This window comes from Zalophus californianus, chromosome 16 (assembly GCF_009762305.2).
Source record: "Zalophus californianus isolate mZalCal1 chromosome 16, mZalCal1.pri.v2, whole genome shotgun sequence".
In the NCBI taxonomy this organism is placed as follows: domain Eukaryota; kingdom Metazoa; phylum Chordata; class Mammalia; order Carnivora; family Otariidae; genus Zalophus; species Zalophus californianus.
The window spans coordinates 3,703,268-3,721,555 of record NC_045610.1 but is presented as its reverse complement, the minus strand read 5'-3'; the positions used below and the strand labels follow the sequence as shown (position 1 = coordinate 3,721,555).

General features: G+C 57.5%; 1 protein-coding gene across 4 annotated transcripts in view; it reads right to left on the bottom strand.

The window, feature by feature from the left end:
- The window catches only part of NTN1 (netrin 1), a 174,439-nt gene extending 156,381 nt beyond the window's left edge, over nt 1-18,058 (bottom strand). Inside the window, exons 1-2 of one of the 4 annotated variants that reach the window (XM_027567741.2) lie at nt 17,983-18,058; nt 1,779-2,860 (exon numbers count right to left, since the gene is read on the bottom strand). In XM_027567741.2, the coding sequence (XP_027423542.1) occupies nt 1,779-2,796 (1,018 nt within the window). In that variant the 5' untranslated portion in view covers nt 2,797-2,860; nt 17,983-18,058. Of the gene's footprint in view, nt 1-1,778; nt 2,861-3,354; nt 3,503-3,666; nt 3,732-17,982 lie in introns of those variants that run through there. The other 3 variants (XM_027567740.2, XM_027567738.2, XM_027567739.2) reach the window with 3 other exon arrangements.
- Between the last annotated feature and the right edge of the window lie 230 nt (nt 18,059-18,288).

Here is an 18,288-nt window from a genome sequence, read left to right as displayed (position 1 = left end):
AACCCGAAGATATCTTTCATATGCACATGCAAACTAAAACTGATAGCAAAACCCTGGGAGGCCCTTTAAATGTCAATAAAGGGTTTTTACGCACAAAAGGAAGCAAAGAAAAGAGGGAGGGGGAAAGAGAAGGGATGGGAAAAACCAACATTTCTAAAGGAATGGAGCAGATCAAAGCAATTTTATTCTCAAAGACCACTAAGTCAGGGTGTAACTACTAGCTCGCCGCCGAATCCTGCAAAGTCTCTTCAAGCTGGCAACCCGTTCAGTCCCTTAAATGAGGGGGATGAACAATTAGGTCTGCAAAAGCGGGACCCGGTGCAAAAAATGGAGGCCTGCGCCAAGCAACAGGAGTTTCAGCCCTCTGCAGCCCAGGACGCCTGACTGGGCCTCAGTGCCCACCCAGTTCTCCAAGACATGTTTTCCATTCGCTTGCTCAAAAGTCTGCATCCACAGTCATGAGGCACAAACTATTCGACAACAACATGACACAATTAATCAGAACCAGACCTCAAAACGTGTGTTTGTGGGGACCAGCACACTTAGCAATGTGCCTCCGACCGGGAAGAGATTGAAGAAACCCCGCGCTGGCTGCCTGGGGTGGGGGTAGGGTGGGGTAGCTATATATTCACAAAAGACGCACACGGAACGGTGCATGGAGGGACTAAATACTGTTCATTAAAACAGAACGTGGGATTTGGAAATTTACATCTCATACTGGAATTCTCTGGCATTCCTCCCCCCCCCCCATTTTGTTTTTTGTTTTGTTTTGTTTTGTTTTCTTGGGGAGAAACTGATGCCTGAGTTTCTACAGCAGCAAAGTTGTACAATTTAGAAACAGAACGGATCTCTCGCTCTCTCCCCCCACCCCACCCTTTTTTTAAGCCTCATTTCTGACCCAACAGTATTCACCAGTCCTGGTTTTGTCAGATTTCTTTCAGGACTTGAAACCCCATTAAAAAGCGAGAAGCTGGACCCTTGGTTAATTCAAAGCTCTTCCAATTCACCTAACCCTGACGCTAACAACACACACACACACACACACACACACACACACACACACACACACAAATGTTGATATACTTTTTGGGGCAAGGATTGAATTATTTTAAAATAATCACTGAACTCTCCTTTGTAATCCGTAGATAGTAATTAATTTAAATCACATCATTCTTCTGCTAACACAAATACCCTGTTCAAAATGGGGGAGGGATTTTTTTTTTTTTTCCAAACCATAAAAGACAAATAGAGGGTGCAGGAGTGATATATTCGTCCGGTGCCGAACTGGCCCCAAACTGCAAATCCCTCTGCCATCTCCCAAAGGATTTGTGGTTGGGGAGCTGGAACTTCCCGGGAACAGGGCCGGGGTTCCCAACTGCGTGCCCAGCTGCAGCCCTGGGAAAGGGTGGGGGGTGGCGGGGAGGGTAAGGCGGAGGTGGATCCCAGAGTCCCGCTAAACTGAGGGTAAGGCAACGCATGTTTGCATTCGAGTCCGGAGTCAGGGGGACCAGTCAGCAAGTTTCCTGCAAAACCCTCTGCCCCGAAGCATTTCTCATGCTTCCCGGCTTCACAGAGCGCACTGGGCGCAAATCCGAGCGTCCAGGGCCAGCGCCACGCGAGCCCATGAACCGGCTCTCATCCCTCCCCGGTCCCGGGACGTCCCGGAACGCGCCTTCCACGGTCCGCGCCGCATCCACGCGGTTGGCAGTGCTCCGGTGCGGCCGCCAGGCCCCCACCCCCAGCCCGCTGCCCGCGTCCCTGCGGCGCCCCCCACTCACCCACGCACTCGTTGGCCTCGCGGGCCGTGGCGCGCTGCCAGGGCCGGTCGTAGTGGAAAGGCTTGCAGCGGTCGCACTCCGGGCCGGCCGTGTTGTGCCTGCAGTCGCACACCAGGCTGTCGTCGCGGTCGCGCACGCAGCGGGCGGCGTGGCCGTTGCACTTGCAGCGGCCGCCCACCTGCAGGTCGGACACGGCGTAGAAGTACGAGTCGCGCGCCAGCTCCGAGTCGTCCTCGTTCTCGTCACCGAACGTGTGCAGGCGGCTGAAGGCCACGCGGATGTCAGTGGCCGTGACCCAGTCCTGCAGCACGGGCGAGTTGTCGAAGTCGTGCGCCGAGGGCCGCCCGTCCAGCGTGCTGAAGGCGATGAGGCCGCCGGAGAGCGGGCGCATGTCGGTGTGCGAGTCGGTGCACACGGCCTCCTGCTCGTTCTGCTTGGTGATGGGCGCGCGGTGCGGCCGGTTGTACATCTTGCGGCACTGCGTGGAGTAGAACTGGAAGGGCACCCACGTGCGCCCGTAGTCCATGGACTTGTAGATGGCCATGGACTCGGGCCGCGGCGAGCAGAACTGCAGGCTCACGTACGTCACCTCGAACTTCTTGCCGAGCGACAGCGTGAGCGTCACGTTGTGCGGGAACTGCAGGTAGTTCTCGGACTGCCAGCACGTCAGGTTGTGCGGGTTGTTGAGATCGGTGAGGAAGGCGGGCGGGTGCGCCTTCCTGGGGTCCGACGCGTTGCAAAGGTGGCAGGAGCGCAGCCGCTCCTCGCCGCGCTCGCTCACCACGCAGTAGCGCGCCGGGGGCCGGCCGCAGGTGCTGGACACGCGCACGTCCTTGCCGAAGGCCGCGTTGACAAAGTCCGGGATGCAGCGGCGCGGGTGGCCGTTCTCGTCCGAGCAGGGGTCGGGCTGCGCCGCCTGGCCGGAGAACATGCTGAGCCCGGGCCCGCCGCGCACCGCGCCCACCAGGCACGCCACGGCCGCCAGCGCCGCCAGCGCCTCCCACACTGCGCGCATCATGCTGCGTCCAGCTTGCCCCGGCCCCGCCGCGCCGAGGAGTCGGTCCGCCCGCCGCAGAAGGCGCCTGCGGAGAGAGGGGAGCTGCGCTCAGCCAGCCCGCCCCGCGCCCTCCACTCCCCCCCCCTCCCCGGGCGGAGGGCGAGCCGGGGCGCGGGGCGAACGCCCGGCTTCCGCGGCACCAACCCCGCGGCCGCCCGCCCGCCTCGCTCCCCACAGTCCCGAGGGGAGAGGCGGGCGGGCGAATCCCGGGCCCCCGCCCCTCCCCCCCGAGCCCGCACCTCCCGCGCGCGTTCTTCCCGGTCGGGCGGCGAGCCGGGGCCGCGGGCAAACGCTCGGCTTCCCCGGCCACCGCCGCCTCCACGCCGCCCGAGGGGGGCATGCCCGCGCCCGCCTGCCGGTCCGCAGCCAGCCCGCCTAGCGCCCCAAGCCTCGGCGCGGGACAGCGCGGGGGCCCGCCAGCCCGCACGGCCCCGCGCCCCTTCCTCCCGCAGCCCCGGGGGTCCCTCCGCGCTGGCCCAGATCGCGTCCCCGCCGCAGAGTCCGCGCTCGGGACTTTACCTCTGGCGAGGGCAAAAGAGAAAGAAAAGTTTGCCCGGCCCCGGCCGGGAGCCCGCGCGCCGGACCGCGGAGAGCCTCTCGCTCGCGGCCAGCAGGCGCGTCCTGCCTCAGCGCGGGCTTGCCAGCTCCATGCCCGGCGCGGCCGCCGCTGCCCCAGCCCCGGCCCCCGGCCCCCCGGGCCCCCGGCCCCGGCCCCGGCCCCGGCCGCCGCCGCCTCGCTCGCCCGAGTGACGACGCGGCCGCCCGGCTCCCGCCGCTCCCGCCGCGGTCGGAGTGCTGCCCAGCCCGCGCCCGGGGCGCACACACACTCACGCTCGCTGGCGCGCACTCACACACACGCACGCACGCCCCCGAAGGCTCCGCCGCCGCCGCCGCCGCCGCCGCCGCCGCCGCCGCCGCCGCCGCTCGCGCCGGGAGTGGGGGGCGGAGGGGAGCGCGGGGGCGGGGGGCGGGGCCGCCGGGCGGGGCGCCGGCCAATAACGTCGGCGAGCAGCCGCCCGCTCGCGAGCAAAGTTTTACCCCCGGGAAAGAAGAAAGTTAAAGGGAAGCGGCCCGGGACGCGGAGCGAGCGGGAGCGCGAGCGGGTGGGAACCGGGGAGCCCGAGGAAGGGCGGCAGAGACAAAGAGAAAGCTAGGAGAGCGCCCGGGGAAACCCCGGAGAGGGGGCTGGGCCCGGCGAGCACCCCACGGAGGGAGGAGGGGCCGGCCGGGGACTGTCAGCCTCGCCCGGGCCCCCCGCGCCGCCCGGGGAGCCCCGCGGGTTTCCGCCGGCCCCACGCCCCGGGGGAGCGCGCGGGCGGGGGGGGGGGAGGGGACGACGTGCTCCCTCCTGGTCCCGGCCAAACACATCTGTGTTTGTTTTCTTTGCTGCGCCGAGGTCGGGCCTTCCTCCAACCCGGCCTGATGGCCCCGGTGGCACCGCGCACAGGGCCGTGCCCCCGTGGGCAGACAGCCGGGAATCCGGAGGAAGCGGGGGGGGGGAGGTAACTTCTGTCTGCCAGCTCACCCCTTCTTCCTGAAACCCACCGGGGCGGGCGAGAAGGGGCTGCTACCCTGTCCCCCCACGGTTGTCACCCTGCGGTGGGCCTGTGTGCCGGGAAGGCGGCTGGCTCCTTGCGTCCCGGGGATCCTGTGGTGGGCTGGAGGCTGAAGATGAGAAAGCAGCCGGACAGCACCAGGGCCCGGGCCCATGCCCCTTCCAGACGGGTCTGCGGGCCTCGGGCTGGGGGCAGCCCAGCCCCCCGTCCCAGGTCCCCTGAGGCAGGCTTGTATTTTCAAGGGTGCTCTGCCCCGCACTAGCTCACACGAGCCTCACGACAGCTTTGCAAAGTAGGTCTTAACTCCATTTCGCAGATGAAGAAACTGAGGTCAAGAAGGTCGCCCAACATCTCCCATGGAGATGTCAACATGGATCAAATCCGGGAATAGAAACCAGGGCTCCTTCCTCTCTTCCTAGCCAAGTGGATAATAATCCCACCCAATTATAGTCTCAGGAGGCATCCTTGGGGCCACCCAGCTTCTCCTTCTTGCCTCATTCTCTGCCACCTTAACAGAAGGACCGAGGACAGTGACAGCATCCCTTGACTATCCTGCTGCGCAGCCAAAGCGCTTTGGGGGAAGAATACTCTGGGCTGAGAGTCTGAAACTCAATCCCTGTTGGTTTGTTACTTTTAGATGAGTGATCTAGTCATAAATCTGGACTGAAAGCCCAGGGTTCTGGTTCTGGCCCAAAAGCTGGCTTGCTGCATTATCTCCATCAAGTGTCTCCTTTTGTCTTATTGGCATTCTCATAAACTGAGAATCTAAGAAGGGGCCTCAGGGCTCGTTTGGCCCAGCTCACTCTCCTTGGAAAACCGCCTTCCCCAGCCTCCCTGAGAGAGGGCCACCCAAGCCAGCTCTTTTAGGGATGGGAGCTCACCACAGCCCAAGGAAATAAATGCATTCCCTTGCACGACAGACAGCCCGGATTCATCCTCTGCCCTAGGGGAACGCTTTAGCTTTGCCTTCCCTGTGCCATTTACCACTCCCTACGCTGTTTATTTCTGCCTTGTGGCAGAGAGGATTCTCGGTGACTTATGAGGCTACTTAGAACATGGCAAAATAACATAAATTAGACAGTGAGGTGAGAGGAGACAGAGGGAAAGTTTAACTCTTGTGGTCTGGGAGATCCGAGGGCCATGTCGAAAGCATAGCAGTGAGGAGTAATGCTTTGAAGCCAGAGTGTGTGGCCTTGGCGAGTTTTCCATCTCTCTGTGCTTTGCTCTCCTGGTTTGTAAAAAAGGGGACAATAATATCTGTCTCATAGGGTTATGAGCATCAAATGAGTTAGCCCATATGAAGACTGTAGCTTATAATATGTGGACACACCCATAATGCACTTACATAATCTACACAAATAAAGTGTATATGTAAATATGCATAAAGCCAGGCACATAGCAAAGGGATGTAGCAATGTTCATTGTGACTACTAAGTTGCTAGGTCTTTATAGATATTTAAAATAATTTAGGGGGTGCCTGGGTGGCTCACTTAGTTAAGCATCTGCTTTCGGCTCAGGTCATGATCTCAGGGTCCTGGGATCGATCCCCCCCCCCCCCCCCCCCCCCCCCCCCCCCCCGGGCCATCCAGCTCTCTGCTCAGCAGGGAGTCTGCTTCTCCCTCTCACTCTCCCTCTGTGCTCTCTCTCTCTCACTCTCTCTCAAAGAGATAAATATTTTTTTAATTAAAAAAATAAAATAATTTAAAGAAGAGCATTTAATTACATGCAAAGATATTCATGACATATTACAAAAGGGGGGAAAGCAAATTACAAAACATGATGTCCCCCCCAAAAGAACACTATGCACAATATAAGCTCATTTTTATTTTTTTAAGTCTGCATGAAAAGACAACTTGGTTCACCGTGGTCATCTCTGGATAGTGAGATTATAGGTGATTTTTATTGCTTTTTGCTTGGGCGTTGTCAATTTTCTGTGGTAGAATAAGGAGAGCGAAGAGAAGAAAGAAAAACCGGGGGCGGGGGGAATGAATGGGAATAAAGCAAAAATGCTTCCTGGAATGCTCTATTCACCTCCCGTGGGTGGGCCACAAATTTGTCCCTGCGCTTTCCTGCAGCCCAAATGAAAAGGAAACCGGGCAGTTACACGATTCCCGGTGTCCATGAGATAAAAACAGACAGACCTATTACTCAAGAGAATTACAACTATTCTTGGGACTAAGATCAGACAGGAATTTCTCCCTGGGGCGGGGGGGGGGGGGGACAAGGAGGACATAAAGAAACACCGTAGGTGGTACTGAGCACACAACCTCAAGAACATCCCCATGGTGGTGACAGCAGCAAGCTCCATGGGACGGTTTCTGTGTGACGGTCCGCAATAGAAGCTGGTGGCATCACACCGAAACGCAAGTCAGGGAAAGCCAGTTTGGCCAGGACAGGTCTGAAAGAAGCAAATCAGGGTGCCCAGCTCATTGCCCACCCAAGTTGGGTCTGTCTTGGAGGTATCTACTGGACTGGCTTGCAGAGCGCGCTCCAAGCCTTCCTCCTGCTGTGTTGTTTCTGTCCGCAGAGAATTTTATTTTTTTTTATCTTTTTATTAAGTAATCGCTACACCCAACGTGGGGCTCGAACTCACGACCCCAAGACATCCTGGGGGTCCGGAACATTCTGGAACACAGTAGAACGTGTCTACCTCCATTCAAAACCCACCTCCCTGCCACTAATACAGTCCATGCAATTCCACACGGCAGCCCAGCCCAAGGATCTGCCTCTTCCAAGTTTTGCAGTCAGCCCTCTATCATCCTTCAGTTTTATCCGTTAGGCAAAAATGTTTCCAGTTCTTTCCATGACTTCTCACAGGGCAGTTTTCTGGCCCCTCGGCAGCCGCTCCCGATGCCCTTTCATTTGTCAGTGTCCCTCCCTAAAGCATATTGCTCTCTGAGGGGACAAATGAAAAAAACAGATGTCCAAGTGTTGTGAGAGCTTCTCAAAGTGGGGGTTATAAATACACACCCGAAAAGGCATGTCGGGCTCCAGCAGCAGGATCCTCGGCACAAATAGTTCAAAACACAACAGTGCCGCTCTTGGATGAGAAAGCAAATTCCCAGGTGTTCCTGCAAGCAATGCGTGGGGACGGGGAGCCTCCCTTCTCGGTGCCCAGCCTTACCTGGGAAGCCTGAGGATCACTCTAGGAAGAGGAGAATGCGGCCCTTTCAAGAAAATCTAGAAGGAGCCAGAGGAGGAGGGGAGGAAAGCCAGAAGACTCAGGTGCCCTAGAAGCCAACAGGGAAGTTTTAAGGAAGGCGGGGTGGTGAGCCCTGTCACGTGCCTTCAAGGTCAAGATAAGATCTGAAACAAGTCCTTGGATCTGAACGACAGGGAGGTCACTGGTGACCTTGGCTAGCAGGGGCAGAGGAGTGCTGGGGACAGACGCCGGACTGCCTCGGGTCATGGAAGCAGGGACGGCAAGTGTAGACAGCAGTTCGCAAGGTGTGGAAACCAGTGGTAGGAAAGAGATAGGGTGATGGGAAGGAACGGAAGGAGAGAGGTTGAAGACAGACAGAGCCAGCCTTTTAGAATAGGCGGTCAGGTGCCAAAGCATCAGGAAGCGGGAGCATCTTCTGAGAGCAGGGGAGCAGCTGTGAACACTGGAGGTTTGAGGACAGGGGAAAGCTTGATTGGGTCACTATGGAGGAGAGGCGGATGCTTGCTGGCCAGAACTCAAGCTCCTGCTGAGGTTGGTGACCATCTATGAGAAAGAAAGCCCCAACCGTCAAAGCCACAGCCCCCCGCCACTACCCCAACAGGGCTCAGCAGCCCCTGTGTAGACGCACAGAAAGTAGGACCGCTGGATTAATCTAGAGTTGCAGGTTTCTTCCAGGAGGTAGGACAGAAGGGGTAGGGGGTGGCTGCTGGGATGGACCACGGAAGCAAAGCTAAAGAGAGAAGACATGAAGACAGGACATGGAGAGAACAGGAAACGGAGCCCAGGGTCCTAGAACTGTGCTGTCCAGTGCAGTAGACGGGAACCACTGTAACTATTTCAATCTGGGCTTGAATGAACCAAAAGGAAATAAAGATAAAGTTTCCTCCGTTAACCCTCATTTGGACAGAGGCGATAAAGAACATTTCTATCATCCCAGAAAGTTCTGTTGGACAGAGCTGGTCCGGAAGATTCAGGAAGAAAGAAGAGGTGTGGTGAGTAGCTGAGAAGATCGCAGTCTCAAACTGGAGTCCAAAGGGAAGATTCCAGAGGGGGAACGGCTCTGGGTGATGAGGAGGCCCGAGGAGGATAAGAGGGGCTTCCTGTTGGGAGGCAGAGGTGAAGGGGACTGGACATAAGGAGGTCCAGGTGCCGGACGGGCTGTCCACCTGGGTCTTAAAGGCACTCAGGACTTGGGGTGAGATGAAGGCTGAACCAGGGGCTGGTGTCTTCAAAGAGAAGGACAGTGACCTAGACTGTGGGGTGTGGGGTGGGGTTTTGGAGGAGGAGATGGGTATTATTTCTTTGAAGATGGAAGGAGCTTTGGGTGTTGAGGAGGATGGTTCCCCTCCCCCCTGGGTCCTGGGCGCGGGGTAGCGTGGTGTGGAGAGTAGTCCCACTGAAGAGGCCTGTGGTGTGAGTGAGGGGGGGCTGGAATGGGGCATGAGCAAGAAGGCAGGTCGGGGGGAGCACTCAGTGAACATGGGGAGGGTGCAGGGAGGGCAAGGCCCAGCGATGGGGGGCACCAGATGTCACAGGCTAATGGTTTGAGAGGAAGGGCTCGGAAGAAACGAGGTAACCCAGGGCCTTCATCGTGGGCGTGACCGAGGGTCGTACTTCTTAAATCAAGCATTGATTTAATGCTTACTGTGTGCCAAGCCATCTTCTAAGCATTCCATCGATCGCTAGCTCAGAATACTCCTAACACCTGACAGGACAGGTATATGATCCTCTCCTCTTTACGGAGAAGGAAACTGAGCTACAGGGAAGTGATGTGCTGAAGATCACATCACGGGTGAGCAGAGGAGCAGGGATTTGAACTAACACGATGCGGTGCCAGGGTTGGGAGCCCTCAGTCACTGCTCACGGGCAGCACAGACTTGGCTGGCGCTAAGCATTTGGCACCCGTGGGCCTCCACCATGGCCGGACAGGGGAAGGGGGATATAGATCTACCTGCAGTAGGAGCTGAGAGCTGGCTCGACTGAGCTTCTGAGTGTGTCTGGTTCCCTTACTAGGGCAGACATGAAACCATTTGATCCCTAGGACCCCCGACAGAAGCTGAACACTGTAGCACCAGAGGAATGGAAGATTCTGGAAACTGATGCAGGCATATGGCCTCCCCACAAGGGTCAGGGTGGCCTGCTTCGATAGCATTTCTCTGGGAAACAGGAAGAACTGGACGCAGACAAACCATGATTCCAAGTCCCCTCGAGCTGACCGCGTGTGACCTTGAGCAAGGGACTCTGCCCATCTCGCAGTGAAACAGGGATCATCACACTTGTTGTACAGGCTTGTGAGACAAAAAGGCTTGCGATTAAAAAAGATGAGTTGTGAAAAGAAAGAAGCTAGCCTCTTAGATGATAATTTGGGGGTTTTTCGGACTTTGGGTTTTTTATTCTCAAAATCCCCAGATCTGGTTCCCAGATCCCTCACCCTGGAAGAATGAGGGGATGCTCACCGGCCAGGCCTCATGGAGGATTGCTCAAGGTGATCCCATTCCCTCGGCAGGATTTCGGGAGCTGGGACAGCTTGCGGAAAGGTTTTGGAGCATGGTAGAAGAAGCCTAGTACAGTGTGGAGGGCTTCTGGATGTTTACCCATCCATTTCCTCAGTGTTGTGGATGGTCCTCATCTCCAGCTCTGGCCTCCCCAGTTGCTGGCTTCTTGGCTGAGGATTCAGGATTTGGGCACAGAAGCCTGTACAAACCCCAAATCCACCAAATCCTTTAATCTACCAGAGCTCTTTGAAGGGGTGAAAATGCCTGTGGATAAGGGGAACCAGCCGATGTAATTTGTTTTCATTTGCAAAAACCTTTTGACAAGGTCCCACCCTGAACGCTATTAAAGTAAAGAAAATGCTTCACCATGGGGGAACCTTTGTCAGGGATGGAAAGAAACAAAGAGTTCACATAAAGGGACAGTCCTCTGGATGGAGAAAGTGGGGGGGGGCCTCTGAGCCCAGAGTTGGGGTTCAGCTCCTTCAACACTGACATGAGCTCTGAAGGAGGACATTCTCTCAGGAAAACCTCAAAGTACAAAGGTGATCTCAAGAAGCAGTATAGATGGGCCGGGGACACAGACAGCGTTCGCAGAAGGTGATGTATTTGGGGGAGAAATAGCTTGAAAAACTTTTATAGGGCTAAAGGTTTTCAGTTGCGATTGAAAAACGCTATTTTAGGGCCCGAACACGGGCTGTTTCCTGAAGATCATTTCTCCACAGAGGTGCTGTTTGCATTTAGGGCCGGAAAATTCTTCACTAGGCAGAACAGTTCCATGCCATGGCAGGGCATTTAGCATCCCTGACCCCTGCCTGTTAAATGCCAGTAGGTCCCCCCAAAACACACACACACACACACACACACACACACACACACACACACACACAACCAGTCATTCCCATCACTGGAAAACAGCTCCTCACATTTATATATCCCCCCCCCAGAAGAGCCTCCCACTCCCCCACCCCATTCCGATCTGCCTGAAATTTAGCCTAATGTGCCACTAAGCACCTCCCCGCCCCCCACACACACACACAAAGAAAAAAGCTAAATAAATTCTCAGAAAGAGAACTGGAAACGAAACAAGATGCACTTATGTTTAGGATCTTCTGGCAAGGTCTAGTCCTCATATCTCAAAATGCTTGTGGAGGTGGAGATGGCCAGGGCAAGAATAACTTGATGGTGGTAAGAGCCGGGAACATAAATAAAGCAGAGGAGGGGATGATGGATAGTGCCAGGAGGGAAGGTGCATCTTACACAAGGTACTGGGGTCGGGGAATGTGGGTTGCCTCTCTGAGAAGGATCCAGTAGAGCAGAGTTAAGTAATAAAGGGAGCTGTGGGGATATGGAGGTTGGGGAGGTGCCCTCGGTGCCTTCCAGGCACCGAAGACAGCAAGTGCAAAGGTCCTGAGGCACAGTTTGACTTGCCAAGGAACAGGAAGGAGGCCAGCTTGGCGCGGGCTTGAGGAGCGAGATGGGGAGATGGTAGGAGATGAGGTCAGAGAGGTGAGCGCAGGTCAGGGTACACACAGTCCCACGGACTTTGATAAGGAATCTGAGTACTTCAGGATCCATCCTGGGTACCCGTAGCTCTTAATACCACATTGTTGCCCCAACTAATCCGCGAGCTTCTTGAGGGAGGAATCGTATCTTCTCCCTCTGACTCCCCAGGGTCTTCACGCGCTTCCAGGCACAGAATAGGAATGCACTACAAAGTCATGACAATTAAGTAATTAAAAACCACAGAATTATGGACAACCGGTGATGGTGACCAGCTATGGCGGGCAGAAAAATGCACCCCGCCCTCAAGAAGATTATTCACATCTTCATCCCTGGAACCTGTGAATGTCGCCTTGCCTTCAATGGCAAAACACGGTCCTTGCTGCCGGGACCCAGTTGGAGACCATGAGCTGGGAAGATCACTGTGGATTATCTGGGTGGACCCTAAATGCCACGCCTCAAAACAGAGGCAGAGGGAGCACTGACAAGATAGAGGTGGAGAAGGCCACATGAAGCCACGGGCAGAAATCACGGTGGTACAGCCACAAGCCAAGACAGCCAGTGGCCACCAGTGGCCACCAGAAGCTGAAAGAGACAAGGAACCAATTCTCCGCTGCAGCCTCTGCAGGGAGCACGGCCCTTGATTTCAATCCAGGGATGCTGATTTCCAACTTCTGGCAAATCCTACAGCTGCCAGAATTAAAAGGATCCCCTTCACATCTTAAAAGGTGACTTGGGGGGGGGTGGGAGAAAGGAGCAAAGTGAGGGACCACTAACGCGCTGGTCCTGAAATGTTCCCGAAGTCTTCTCGGGAGCAGGGACCATGTCTGGCTGTTCATTCCCTCCCACATTGCTGAGCAGAGCATTTTCCGCATCCACTTGCCAAGAGCTTGCTGTTGGTATTGAGGTATTGTAAACCCCCTTTTCTGGAAGCCAGGATTCCAACCCCTTTATGATTCAGTCCAGAAGGAGGTCAAGAGTCTCCTGAGCATTTGAGAAAAGAGGAGCCACACTCTCAGGGGACTCCAGTCCACGGGGAAGCCTGGATGTGTCTTTACTTCGAAGTCCTTGTCGGCTGAGGTCAGGTGCCTTCTGTTTTTCTGGAACCACAGATTAGGATGCTTGAAAGAATGGGCGATCACTGGACATTGTTACTCTATGAAGTCAGAGCTGACCGTGGACTCTATCCCAGCCACCACTGAGGGATGCCGGACAGGTCCCACCCAAATTCCCAAGGGCACCACTGTATTGGAGAAGAAGTAGGAATAACCCTTCCAGAATGTCCATCTATTGCTCCCCCGTTTACAAGTGAAGAAGCTGAGGCCCAGAGGCTGAGCAAATTGCCCAGGAGCTGATGTTCCTCTAGATGGCTGTGAGTCATCCAAGTAGGTGGCGGGTCTCCTGTTCAACCGCACTCGGGGAAAACCTGCTATATTCGATCTTGCTGACTTAGGTGCGGGAAAAAAAAAATCATGACTTTGACGGAAAAACGTTTTTCATGACAAACGACTACACAGAAAGTTTCTCTGCCTAAAGGAGTAAGCTTCGGTTAATTGCAAAAAATCAACTATGCGGAAGAGCTTATTTCCCCACCCTCCCCCCAAATGTCATTCAAATGAGGTATTCCCGGTCCGCATGTCACACAGGGAGAAAGTTTAGGGGACTTAATTCTAAGAGGTGGTAGAGGATGCAAACAGACACAGACCATTATTGATTGAGATTTGGGTGAGTGCACAGATTATTCAACTATAACAAGGTATTAAAGGAATGTGGGATGAGGGAGGGAGGGGACCTCTGTCATGATTGCTGCCACCTGGCAAGGAGTATCCACCATGCTAGCCCCCGGAATGATGCCAGAAAGTAGACAGAAGCCTGCATGGATGTGACCCACCCTACGGAGCAACCTCTTAGCCTCTGGCTGAGCACACCGTCTCTGGGGGCTCTCAGGGCGCCCAGCTTCCTAGCCCTGCTTGCAGGGAGCTCCTTGAGTGCTCAGCGGGGCAGTGCTCCGGTCATGCCCACCCCCGATCTCTATCCACTCCTCCGTGAGGGTGGGTGCTATGGTGCATCCCTCCCAAATCCATATGCGGAAGCCCTAATCCCTAGTGTGATAGCATCTGGAGGTAGGAGGGCCTTTAGGGCGGTAATGGGATCATGAAGGTGGAGCCCTCCTGATGATATTAGGACACAGCAAGAAGGCAGTCATCTACAGACCAGGAAGAGAGCCCTTGCCAGGAGCCAAACTGGCCGGCACCTCGGCCCTGGACTCGCCAGCCTCCCAACTGGGCAAAGTAAATGTCTATAGCTCAAGCCACCCAGCAGGTGGAGTTCAGTTACACCAGTGAGCAAGTCACTTCACCTCTCTGAGCAGCAATCTGCTCTCCTGAAAAATGTGGATGGTGACATTATGTCTCCTTCCTGCCTCCCACCCTCCCGCCCTTCCTTCCATCTCTGCCATGGGTACCAGGAGTCCCAAGCCAACAAGCAGAGGCAAGAGACCCAGAGGCGTCCAAAGCCCTAAACAGATTTATGTTTTATAAAGAACCCAGTACAGCTACCATCACATGGTTCCCCCAGGGTCACCGTGCTCTTGAGCAGATGACAAACTGCCCTGGGCCACTGGAGATCAGTTAAGGGACAGTGACACCAGCACTGCAAAAGACTGGGCTTTGGGTTAATAATACTTTCCTAATTACGAATAAGTCAATGAGCGTGACTTAGGGAGGGGGAGGGGAAGCCAGCCCCAGCCCCACGACTGCGTGTCCAACCCCTAGCACGGTTTGGCATATTGTGGGCACTCGAGAAACGTTTGCTGAATGGAACAGGGGGCCCAGACAGAGCATCCGCACTTAAGGATTAGGGACTTCTCGACGTCCAGACGCATGTCTGGGCTTGAGGCTAGCGGGTCTAATTCGGCTCTGCATCCGTGAACATTTGTTTCCCATGAATCCTTCACCCGAGCAAGGAAGACTCACATTGTAGGTCATGTTGGCCTCGCTCTAGAACCCGGATGATGCTTGGAAGCATCAAAATTCCATAATCTGTGACACACACACACACACACACACACACACACACACACACACACAAAGTATCATGTGTCCTGGCTCCAGAGCGGGAATCAGCCCGTTTCAATGGGAGCCAAGGACCCTCCCAGGGCTGGGTGCCCTCACCCTGGGTCCAAGGGACTCAGGAGACAGCTGCCTCCTGCCTGGGCCCCCTCAGCTAAGATCTGATTTTCTCATCATCTGGATAGTCTCAGCGACTCGCAGCAAAGGGATGAACCAGGCTGACCTTTCTGGAGGTTTGTTTAAAGCAGAACAATGTTTGTCTTGTCCAAACACTATGAATTACTCCAGAGAATCCTGCCCAGTTTTACAATTCACAGCTACAAACAGCTTACATAAATAGGGACTCATCCCCTCCTCTCCCCCCGCCCCGTTTTTAACGGCTTCTCTTCCCCCCACTCCACTCTTCAGGCCTTCCCCCTGCCCCCCTCACACCTTCTCTCCTCTGAGCCCCAGCCTGGTGAAGGGGCAGGTGTCAGGTACTCTGGACCACAGGTCACACCTGCATTATTGCTGGCACGGATCCCCTATGGCGGGTGGGCTGCTCCGTCCCTGGTGTGGGCAGGGGTTTGCCTTGCTAAGCGGGGCGGTGGGGGGGCGGGGGGGGCTCTGGGCACATTTGTACTGTGGGTGGGGGGCCTGTGGTGCACAGTGTTAGATCCAGCTGCGAAAGCGTGTTGGTAAGAAAAGGCCCCTGGGTTTGGGGGGTTCAACATCTAGCCCATTTAGACCATCCTCATCTGGCAGGGTGTTCAGCTCACCCACAGCTTTTCCTTCTCAGGCTGCACATTGGGGGGGGAAATCCCCCGGTATCTCCTAGAAGTAGACCCCCCCCTCCACTTCAGGCCTCCCATGGGGTAGGAGACAACAAATGCTGATCAAATATGAAGCGCAGAAAGTGAGCAGGGGCATGGTCTTTGGGAAAGGAGGGTCAGCTGGGGACAGAGCCCAGTTTCCTAAATTATCTCCCTAAATATAGTCCTTACACCACCTGCACCCAAATGCTTTGGGAAGCTTGTTTAAAATGCAGATTTCTGGGCCCCTCCCCAGGCCGAGGGAAGCTCTCTCTGGAGGTAGGGCCCCGGGCTGATGCCAGAGTCTGAGAAATCCTCTCTAGCCCACGTCCTCTGACTAAACTCGCTGGATGACCCCAGCAGGCCACTCCAGGACTCACGATCACCACCTGCACAGCGGCCCCAGACTCTGAAAAGGCCCTTCCCGCTCTTAGATGGTGTGGTTTCAGGGACAGCTGGGTACTAGAACCCAGAAGCAGCAAGGGTGGGTGGAAGCAGCCTGAGACAAATTTTGGGGAGTCATTGAAGCTCCTGGGAGAGGTGTTGGTGAAGATTTGGACAGATGCCAGGGGAGTGTGAGGCCGGATTGGTGGCTGGGGGTGTGAGCGGTGTGTGGGATCCTTCTACCGTGGGTCCCCACTGGGAGCCAAATGCGATTTCATCTTTGCTTTGCAGACAGGGAAACTGAGTCACAGAAGGGAGGAGTGACTTCCACCCTGCAGCTGGTGAATGAAGAGGCATGGGATGCCCTCGCCTATACACCCTGGGACACCCATCTGGCAATCCCAGAAAGACCCCTTCTCCCCCAGCTGTTTCCCTTGCCGTTCTAGCCTCTAAGAGGTTGGCTCTTAGGGCCACAGCTCCTTCTAGCTCCTTCTCTTCCTTTGATGGGAGGGTCCCACTGCGCAGAAGGGCCCAGAGCTAAATCTGCCCCTTGAGGCGGACACACAGTGAGCCAACAGCAGGAAAATCAAGTGTCCGGCGCTTCACCCTGGAGAGAGCCAAGCCAGCCCTGCCCACCCGGAGACCCCACAGCCGGGCTGGGGGCGCAGTCAGCACTCGGTCCGCCGGGTCAGGGCTGCGGCTGAAGCTCACGATCCCGCTCGGCCGGAGGGAGGGCACAAAGGCGCCGCCAGGGAAAGGCCCCTGACTTTCAGAGCTCGAAGACCGCTTGTGCCCAACACCCGCGGCGACCTCGGGTCGAGAGGAGGTCAGAGGATCAAGCCACTGGAACTCAGCGGGTGCACCGAGGCAGCCCCTAGGGTCCGAGCAGGAGTGGCCAGCTGGAGGCCGCGGAGGGCACGGTGTCCCCTCTCCAGGTCCCCGGGGAGACGGAGCTGATACCGCCGGGAACCCAGAATCAAGCGCCTGGTGAGGGTCGGGATTCCAGGAGAGCGGGCCCTGTTTCTACGATCTACGTATGCTTGCGCATTGGATTCCATTGACAGTTCGGGAGATCCAGAAGCTTGCTGCGTGACCTCGGGCACGCAACGCACCGCTCGGGGCCGCCGGCCCTCCTCTTTTGCGAACCGCGGGGTTCGGGACGGATGCTCCCCAAGCCCCAGCTCCAAAGTCCGCGCCTTGAATTAGCGGCGCCTCTTTCTAGTTTAGCATTTGATTTTCTAATCAAGCTCTTTGTCCCCTGCGGCCTTAACCCGAGCCCCCAGCTTCCCCGTCTCCCTCGACCCCCGCCTGGGTCTCGCCCTCGCCCGACTTTCCCGTCGAAGGGCCTCGAGTGAGTGATTCCCGGGAGCCGAGGCCGAGGCCGGCGGGTCCGCGGCGCGGGCCGGGGCTGTATGGAAATGGCCAGAGAAGCCGGCGGGCGCGGCGGCGATTTATTCTGGGAGTGACAGCCCCTTTGAGCGCTCAGCGAATGGCATTTTCTGTCTGTGAAAGCCTTTCTTCCCACCTCTGTTCAGATTAGCCCGGGGGATGAATGCGCCCATTATCCAGCCCGCTGACCATTCTGAAACGCCAAATTAATTACTAAGCACTGAATCAGGCGCCGGGGCCGGGGCACCGGGAGGTGTGAAAATAGCGAGCGGCTGGAGCTGGGGAAGAGGCGAGGGGCGCAGCGCCGAGAGGCCGGGCGGGGTGGCCCGGGGCGCGGGCGCGGCGGGGCCCGGGCGGGCTTGGCCAGCGGCCGAGCGCGACCTGCCGGCGTGACCCGGCGCGACCGCGGGGCGAGCGGGCTGCGGGGACCCGGCGGGCGGGAAGGCGCGGGGCGGGGGTGGCGGCTCCGGCCGGCCCCCGGGGGCTCGCCAGGAACCGCGGGCGGAGCGCGCCAAGTGCGCCGGACGCGGGGCGGAGGCTCGGCCGTGCGCCGCGCGCCGGTGCCGGTCCCCGAGGCGGCGCCGGGCCCCGCCGCCCCCGGACGGCCCCAGCCCGCACCCACCCGCGCCGTCCCCGCCCCGGCGCTGCGCCGCTCCGGCTGCCCTCCGAGGCCTTCCCCAAACTTGGGCGCCGCCCTCCGACCGCAGCCCCGGCCGGAGCTCCCCGAGCGCGGGGCCGCCCCATGTCCCCCACCCCGCGCCCCCGGGCCCCGACTCCCGCGGGCCGGACGGCACTTACCTCCCGAGGCGCCGCGCGGGAGAGCGAGGCGAGCTCTCGGCGGCTCCCGCTGGAGTGCGAGGGGCGCGGAGGAGCGCGCGCCTTTAAGACTCTTCCCCGAGACTCCGCCAGGTGGTGTCAGGCCGGCCGGGCCCGGGCGGCTCCTCACCCCCGCGGCCGCCCTGCTCCCGGCCCGCCCCGGGCAGAGCCGCAGCCGCGCGCTCCCCCTGCGCGCCCCGCGGCGCCCGCTCTTGCGGCGCTGAGCCGGGAGCACAGGAGGACCGGATGGGGACAGCTGGGGACCCCCGGATGCCCCAGAGGAGGCCA